General features: G+C 48.7%; 1 protein-coding gene across 1 annotated transcript; it reads left to right on the top strand.

Annotated features, from left to right (window-relative positions):
- Positions 1-4,683: 4,683 nt before the first annotated feature.
- LOC107122917 (mas-related G-protein coupled receptor member H-like) lies at positions 4,684-5,620 on the top strand (the record flags this gene model as incomplete). The annotated part of the gene is made up of 1 exon (XM_015426055.1): positions 4,684-5,620. A coding segment is annotated over exon 1 (937 nt), but the record flags the coding sequence as incomplete, so codon positions are not given.
- Between the last annotated feature and the right edge of the window lie 3,541 nt (positions 5,621-9,161).

The raw sequence follows: 9,161 nt of genomic DNA, 5'->3' as shown, positions 1-9,161 counted from the left end.
AAGAGCTAGCTAACCAAGGGTTGCGAGCACAGAAGGTAGATCAGGAGACTTGGCTTGACAGCAGCTCATGTGAAAAGGGATCTAGGTTTTCTGGTTGATCACAAACTAAATGTGAGCCTGCAGTGCGATGTGACTGTGAAGAAAGCTAATGCAATCTTAGGATGCATTAACAGAAGCATTGTGTCCAGATTACGGGAGGTGGTAGTTCTGCTCTATTTTGCTATGGTCAGGCCCCACCTGGAGTACTGTGTCCAGTTTTGGACACCACATTGTAGGAAGGATGTTGACAAGCTCGAGCGTGTCCAGAAGAGGGCAACCAGGATGGTGAGAGGGTTGGAATCCAAGTCTTACGAGGAAAGGCTGAAAGAGTCAGGTATGTTTAGCCTGGGAAAGAGAAGGCTTAGAGGGGACACGATTGCAGTCTTCAAATATTTGAAGGGCTGTCATGTAAAAGATGGAGCAAGACTAGATCTAACGGTGGGAATTACAAGGGATTTGTTACCAGCTAAATATCAGGAGAAACTTCCTAACTGTAAGAGTGGTTGAGCAGTGGAACAGACTGCCTCAGGAGGTGGTGGATGCTCCTTCACTGGACGTTTTCAAGCGAAGGCTGGACGACCATCTTTCAGGTATGCTGTAGGGCTATCTTTCGGCTATGCTCCTGCAGAGTGCAGGGGGTTGGACTAGATGACCGGCAAGGTCCCTTCCGACTCTAACATTCTATGATTCTATGATCTTTACCATCTCCCAGAATACTAAACTAGACTAGATGTTTTCATATCCTAACCGAGAATCATGACCTAGTCTGCTAAGACGGGGGGGGGGGGACCCTCTGTATTTTATTATACAAAAACATTGATGGGTGACAAACTCAAAAAAGGAGCCAGAATGTACTACATGCAGAGTTTAGAAAGCCACGCCCACAATGCAATAGTTAATTGGCTCCTCAGCTCCAAGAAGCCACCTCCTTTGAACCAACACTGCCCTCCCTCCTGAGCTTTTCTCAGTGGCTTCAACGGGATGCAGAGATGGAGGAAAGAGGTTGGTTTGGGTCTGGGCTGTACCGACGGATGCTCCCACACTCCTACTGGATATGAAGTCCCGTGTCGCAGCTACTCTGCTCTCCCAGAGATTGCTAGAGTACCACATTCGTGTTTCACCCTTCTGGATTAAGAGGAGGACTCAAAACAGTTTAGCCTTTTCTTCCTTGAATGCCCATTGCTTGCGCTCAACGTATCTTCTTTCTTGCCAGAGGGATAGCAGTCATTAAAGAAGAAAATCTGACTTCTGCGATACTCTTGGATCTTGACAAGATGCCTGGACTACAGCTCTGTTGGTTGCCAGTCCGGGTATGTGTGAAGCTTTTGTGAACAGAGTCTTGAGTCTTTTGTTTCAGGAAGGGGTGAGCCAGCACTAGGCTCTTGTGGCCCTTTCTAACACGCCCAGGGTAATGCCAATCGCCAGTCTGGGGTCCAGAAGAAATCTTCTCCAGGGACCCTGGAGGTTTCTTGCATTCCTCTGGTCATAGAGCTGGGGAGGGAGCAGTGTAATGTAGTGGTTAAGTGCACAGACTCTAATCTGGGAGAACCAGGTTTGATTCCCCACTCCTCCACTTGCACCTGCTGGATGACCTTGGGCAGGCCATAGTTCTGGCACAGCTATTCTTGAAAAAGAGCAGTCTCTGTCAAGAGCTCTCTCAGCCCCACCTACCTCACAGGGTGTCTGTTGTTGGGAGGGGAAGGGAAAGGAGTTTGTAAGCCGCTCTGAGACTCCTTCGGGTAGGGAAGGGCAGGGTGTAAATCCAATCTCCTCCTCCTCCTCCTCCTCCTCTTCTTCTTTGAATGTCCTGCATTCTGCAGGTGGTTGGACTTGATGACCCTTGGGATCCCTTTCAGCCCTACATTTCTATCACTGCTGCTATGAGGTGTCTATTACAGGGAAAGCTGTACCCTGAGCCATCTGCTTCTTCCCTCTGCCTGCCATTCCCCACCCTCCCTTCTCTTTTCTGCTGCCTTGTTATCTGGTCTTTTAACTTTTCACCCCATGCCCTCCCGAACCGAACTAGGACCAAATATGGTTCACAATTAGGATCTGTGATGGTATGGAGTCACAAGGTATAGATAGTTCGAGACCCGAGTGTGCCGCATGACGGAGTGAACTCCCGTCTCTAGTTCCAGCTCCTGCCAACCTAGCAGTTCGAAAGCAAGAAATTGCAAGTAGATAAATAGGTACCACTTCAGTGGGAAGGTAACAGCGTTCCGTGCACCTTGGTGTTTAGTCATGCCGGCCACATGACCACGGAAAGCTCTTCGGCTTTGAAACGGAGATGAGCACCGCAACACTAGAGTCGGACTCGACTGGCTTTCGAGCAAGGGAACCTTTACCGTTATAGATAGGAACTCTCAGGCTGAGGCATGTGATGCTCTGTATTCTTGGTGCTCGGGCTTCTACAGTGGGAGGGCTTCTAGTGTCTTGGCCCCACTGGTGGACCTCCTGATGGCACTGGTATTTTTGGCCACTGTGTGACAACAGAGTGTTGGGCTGGATGGGCCTTTGGCCTGAGCCAACATCGCCTTCTCTTGTGTTCTTATGTTCTAGGTCTCTCTGCTCCTATTTTTTCACCACCATCACTGCACGTATAAAGTATTCTGCTACATTATACTTGACAAGGAACATTTAAGCAGGAAAAAAGATGGCTAAGGAGAGACATGAGAAGAGGTCTCCAAGTGTTTCACAATCACCTTCCCTTCCCCTCCCCACAACATGCGCCTTGTGAGGCAGGTGGGGCTGAGAGAGGTCTGACAGAAACTGCTGTTTTCCCAGGCTGTGCCAGAACTATGGCTTGCCCAAGGTCATCCAGCAGGTGCAAGTGGAGGAGTGGGGAATCAAACCCGATTCTCCCAGGTTAGAGTCCGTGCACTTAACCACTACACCAAACCACTACACCAAACACAAAGAGAGAACAGTGACTGGCCGAAGGTCACCCAGCAGACTTCATGTGGAAGAGTGAAAAACCAAACCTGGCTCTCCAGACTAGAGTCCAGCCTGCCGCTCTTAACCCTTACACCACACTGGCTCTCAGAATAGCCAGTTTGCATATCATCCATCTTTTGCTTTTGAGTCCAGGTTACCATTCATGGGCAGCCCTGGTAGCGGCCAGCATAGCCTCTGTGTTATGTGCCACGAGGTCACTTCCAACTGATGGCAACCCTATGAATTAATGGCAGGTGAGAGACAGAGGTGGTTGGCCATTGCTTTCTTCTGCAGAGTCTTCCTTGGTAATCTCCTATACAAGACTTATGGTGACCCCAGCAAGGGGCTTTCAAGGCAAGTGAGAAGCAGAGGTGGTTGGCCATTGCCTTCCTTTGCAGAGTCTTCCTTGGTGGTCTCCCATCCAAGACTTCGTGAATTTCATGCAGGGGGTTAGACTATATGACTCTGGAGGTCCCTTCCAACTCTATGATTCTAAGTACTGAGCATGCTTAGCTTCTGAGATGAGACGATATCGGGCTATACCATGCCACCTTCCCTTACAGCCTATTCTTTATATACGCACACATCCACATTTTTCTAGGGGGTGAAACACCTGTTTTCTTACAGATGGTCAGGGACTGATGGTTTCATAGAATCATCGAGTTGGAAGGGACCTCCAGGTTCATTTAGTCCAACCCTCTGCACAAGGCAGAAAATTCACAAATACCTCCCTCCTCACAAACCGTGAGTGACCCCTGTTCCATGCCCTGAAGATGACAAAAAAACCTCCAGGATCCCCGGCCAAAGGGACCTGGAGAAAAATTGCTTCATGACCTCAAAGTGGTGATCAGCATTTTCCTGGGTGTGTGTGTGTGTAAGAAAGGGCCACGAGAAATAAGCACTGAGGCAACCCTTCCTGCCTCCCCTTCTCATGATCTGCTTAAGTTCACAGAATCAGCATTGCCGTCAGTTGGCCGTCGAGTCTCTACTTAAAAACCTCCAAAGAAGGAGAGCCCACCACCTCCCGGGGAAGCCTGTTCCACAGAGGAGCTGCTCTAACTATCAGGAAGTTCTTCTGAGTATTTAGCCAAAAACACTGTTTGATTTAATTTCGGGAAGCCTGTTCCACAGAGGAGCTGCTCTAACTATCAGGAAGTTCTTCTTTAGCCAAAAACGCTTTTTGATTTAATTTTAACCCGTTGAGGCAGGACATCATCTCAACCAGGGCTATTTTTCGGCAGGAACGCACAGGAACGGAGTTCCGGCTGGCTTCAGAGTTGGCCACGCCCACTACAGCCAAAACCTCTGTGTGCGTGGCGACAGAGGGAAGGCCTGGAGAGTGGAGGGGCTGGGGGGGCTGGGCTCCCCACAGCCGCAGGGCACCCAGGCAAGCCAAGGGAAGGCATGGGTGTGGCCTAATATGCTAATGAGCTGTGCTGTCAGGAGTGTGGCCTAATAGGCTAATGAGTTTCTGCTGTTGGGTGTGGCCTATTATGCTAATGAGTTCCTGCTGGGCTTTTTCTACAAAAAAAAGCCCTGATCTCAACCCACTGAGGCAGAATATCATGAGGCAGAACGTCAGAATTTAATCATCAGGCCATTCCGAAGGACAGCTTTGCCTCCCTGTCTAATTCCGTGCTGCTTTCTCTGTCACACAACAGGATGGACCGCAGATGGAAACCATCTAGACAGCTGTGACACGTGGCAGCGATGGGCACTGTGACGCCTACAGTTGAGCAAGGCAAGAACATGACCCTGAATGTCAGTGAATACAGCAGTGGGTATCTTTCTCCTTTCACCGTATGTATTCAGCTTCTGTATATCATATTTCTCCTTTTCTTCCTGTGCGGACTGGTGGGGAATGTGAAAATCATCTGGATCCTCGGCTTCTGCATTGAGAGGAAGCCTTTCGCCACTTACCTCTTGAACCTGGCTGTAGCGGACGTCGGCACCCTTTTGAGTGGGCTTGCGGATGAGATGAACATGGCCCTTGTGTTTTTTAGTCCCGTGACTCATGGCGGATTTGATATTATCTCTCCATTAGCGGATGTCCTTGTTTTCTTCACGTACAATGCAAGCTTGTATCTCCTAACAGCCCTTAGCCTGGAGACTGTACTCTCTCTGCTGTTTCCCGTCTGGTACCGATGCCATCGACCAGGGAGGTCTTCTGCTGTCATCTCATTTCTGCTCTGGATCCTCTCCGGCCTGCTTTCTGGAATATTACTGTTGTGTCACCTTCAGGGGGCATACTGTGGAACGATTGTGAATCTTATTTGCATTGTGAATTTCTTGGTTTCCACTCCGCTCATGGTTGCTTCCAGTCTGACTGTGACGATCGCCGTCTGCGGTAACTCTCGGGGGCGCCGGCTACCCAGGCTGTACGTAACTATCTTGACCACCGTCTTGGTCTTCATCATCTTTGACGTTCCTCTGAGTGTTGTGTATCTCTTTTTTTCCAGCTCTGAGGATTTTCCTCTGGAAGCCATGGAAATCATTTACCTCGTGGCCTCTTTCATCGGCAGTCTTTACCCCCTCATCTACAACTTGGTTGGGAGAGACAGGAAACGTCAGTTCAAAGAGTCCTGGAAGGTTGTGTTGCGTAGGCTTTTTAAGGAAGAAGGAGATGCTAGAGAGGAGTTGGGCAAAGGTAATTGGGACAGAACAGTCAGGCAAAGATAATAGGCCGAGATAGGCAAAGATAACACAGTAGAGACTTTGAAAGCTGCACTCAACAACACTCTCACATTGTTAGAATCATAGAATCATAGAGTTGGAAGGGACCTCCAGGGTCATCTAGTCCAATCCCCTGCACAATGCAGGACATTCACAAATACCTCCCACTCCACACACCCCCAGTGACTGCTGTTCCATGCACAGATGTTCACAAACATCTAGCCTCTGTTTGAAAACCTCCAAGGAAGGAGAGCCCACCACTTCCTGAGGAAGCCTGTTAGCATATGACAGATCCTCTTGGTACAGGGCAAAGATATCACATCACAGAAACTTTGGTCCCGATCACATGCTCCTGCAGGAAATGACCCCTGTCTTTATAGCATTTAATGGTCGACTACTCAGTAGGAGCTGCGGTGGCTCAAGTGGTTAAGACGCTTAACTGCAGGCTGTGGAAGGTCAGTAGTTCAGCAGTTTGAGACCCGGTTGCCGCATGACGGAGTGATCTCCCGTCTCTAGTTCCAGCTCCTGCCAACCTAGCAGTTTGAAAGCAAGAAATTGCAAGTAGATAAATAGGTCCCGCTTCGGTGGGAAGGTAACAGCATTCCATGAGCCTCGGTGTTTAGTCATGCCAGCCACATGACCACGGCAACATCTTCGGACAGCGCTGGCTCTTCGGCTTTGAAACGGAGATGAGCACCGCAACCCTAGAGTCAGACTCGACTGGCTCTCGAGCAAGGGAACCTTTACCTTACTCAGTTTTTAATGCTGCTACCTTCTGCTCCTGTGTTTGTTCAGAATTCATGTGCATTCTAGATAAGTGTACATATGAACATGGATGGCCACTTTGCACCAAAATAATAATAAAAGATTGGATTTATACCCCGCCCTTCACTCGGAGTCACAGAGAGACTTACAGCCTCCTTTCCCTTCCCCTCCCCGCAACAGACACCCTGTGAGGTAGCTGCGGCTGAGAGAGCTCTGAGAGAGCATGTGCCTAGCAATGAAAGCTGCATCAAACTGAAAGGAGTGTAAAGGCGGCTTCTCCATCCATTATGCCAAAAGCCGATCTCCAGTGGGAGTCAACCAAAGAGCTGCTTCCCCCAAGGACACCTGGAGCCTCCTCTCTGATAGTCTGGTCTTACTGAATGACCCCGATATCCAAAACAATAGGCAATGAACCAGTCCCAGCCATCTCTTCCTTATCTTAATGCTTGAGCAGGGAAGTCTCTGCCCTGGGTCAATTATGTAAACGACCCAGCCATCAATACTAACAAGAGCAATAGCTGACTTCCTAATCTCCCCAGGAGAAGATTTCGAATATTGTATTGCAAATAAGGAAAACTTCCCTCCGTGAACAGAGCTGTGTTTCTTGAAAGCTTATGCTACAACAAAGTTCTTTGGTCTGGAGAGCCAGTTTGGTGTGGTGCTTAAATTCTCCATCATCTCCCCGTAGGCCAGGATTTTAAAGTTAGGGGGGCATATAAATGCTTTAGGGGGTACTGGCTAATCAAATTCAAGGAATACCCGGCTCCTTCCCCGCACCTGTTTGGCGTAGTGGTTAAGTGTGCGGACTCTAATCCGGGAGAAGCGGGTTTGATTCCCCACTCCTCCGCTTGCACCTGGCTGGATGACCTTGGGCAAGCCATAGTTCTGTCAGAGCTGCTCTTGAAGAGAACAGTCTCTGCCAGAGCTCTCTCAGCCCCACCTACCTCACAGGGTGTCTGTTGTGGGGAGGGGGAGGGAAAGGAGTTTGTAAGCCGCTCTGAGACTCTGAATGAAGGGCGGGGTATAAATCCAATGTCTTCTTCATCTTCTTCTCTTCTTCTTAGAGGTGCTACTGGACTTTTTATGACTTTCCCCTCCACAACAGCACAAAGTTTGAGTCCAGTGGCACCTTTAAAACCAACAAAGTTTAATTCTGCGTATAAGCTTTTGTGTGCATGCACACTTCTTTAGATACTCTTCGCAATGATGACAAATTCTTCCTTCTCAAATGAACCCATAGGCCATCTCTTGGCCTTTGTTAAGGGTCATCAAGTGCTGCCCAGTCCTTTGTTAGGTAAAGGTAAAGGTTCCCTTGCTCGAAAGCCAGTCAAATCCGACTCTAGGGTTGCGGTGCTCATCTCCGTTTCCAAGCCGAAGAGCCAGCGCTGTCCGAAGACGTTTCCGTGGTCATGTGGCTGGCATGACTAAGCACCAAGGCGCACGGAACACTGTTACCTTCCCACTGAAGTGGTACCTATTTATCTACTTGCAATTTCTTGCTTTCGAACTGCTAGGTTGGCAGGAGCTGGGGCCAGAGATGGGACCTCACTCCATCATGCGGCACCCGGGTCTCGAACTGCTGAACTACTGACCTTCCACAGCCTGTAGTTCAGCGTCTTAACCACTTGAGCCACCGCAGCTCTTTGTTAAAGCAGGCAAAACTAGTATTCTGGGCAGGTAACCTAATCAGCTTTGGATGATACAATCATGCCCATTTCTGCCGTTACCTTCTTCCTCCCAGTCCCCTAAACTTCAAACCTTCCAATACGATTCTGGTTCATAAATTTGAACACCTATATGGCAAAACGTGTGGGTGAATCAAAGAACAGGTCCCAAATTCCTTAAAATTTGAGGTTAAATGCAACACTCAGGTTTAGATGATACATACAAGATCCTAGATTTAAGAGCAGGAAGAATAAATTTAACTACAGAGAGCATGATTCTCTTATTGCTACCAGCCAAGAGAAATAAAAGCTGAAAATCATGCCAGCAGACAGGAAACCTGGCAACAAGAGGTTTTATAATGTGAGTGTTTAGAGTGGAATACAACCGATGGGATTTGAAGTTTCTAGACAGACCCAATTACATCACAGCAGAGACGAAGAGATTGGATTTATACCCCACCCTTCACTACTCGGAGTCTCAGAGCGGTTTACATTCTCCTTCCCCTCCCCACAACAGACACCCTGTGAGGTAGGTGGGGCTGAGAGAGCTCTTTCCAGAACTGCTCCTGAGAGAACAGCTCTGAAATAACTTGTGACTGACCTATGGTCACACCAGCAGCTGCGTGTGGAGGAGTGAGGAATCAAACCCAGTTCTCCCAGATTAGAGTCCACACTCCTAACCCCTACACCAAACTGGCTCTCTCTTAATACAAGATGCTGTCCTCTTTCTTAATACAACTATAGGCACATAAAAGCCCCCCGCCCCACTGCCCCTCCAAACCTTTTGTAGCCAGTTCAGATTCCTTCATGTTACCCCAGCTTCTTGGCTGGCCTCTCTGGTTCTACACCCACTCTGTGGTGCTGTCTACCATCTGGTCAATGTTCTTCCCCCAGGAGTGCATCACCTTCTTCAAGAACAGGCGTGCGTGTTTGGGTGTTCCCCTACTTTTCTTAGCCCCCTCCCATGGACAGTAGCTTGGTAAGGAAAGGTTTCAGTTTTACTAACGCCTTCAGTTGTTCCTTCTATAAAATTGTCGTTTGCAAAAAAAAAAACACTTAATCTTGTAGACGTTGTTTTCCCCTCGC

The sequence above is a fragment of the Gekko japonicus genome, unplaced genomic scaffold, assembly GCF_001447785.1.
Source record: "Gekko japonicus isolate JY-2015 unplaced genomic scaffold, Gekko_japonicus_V1.1 scaffold8525, whole genome shotgun sequence".
NCBI lineage: Eukaryota > Metazoa > Chordata > Lepidosauria > Squamata > Gekkonidae > Gekko > Gekko japonicus.
Note: the sequence above shows the minus strand (reverse complement) of the source record. Positions and strands in the feature narration are given on the sequence as shown.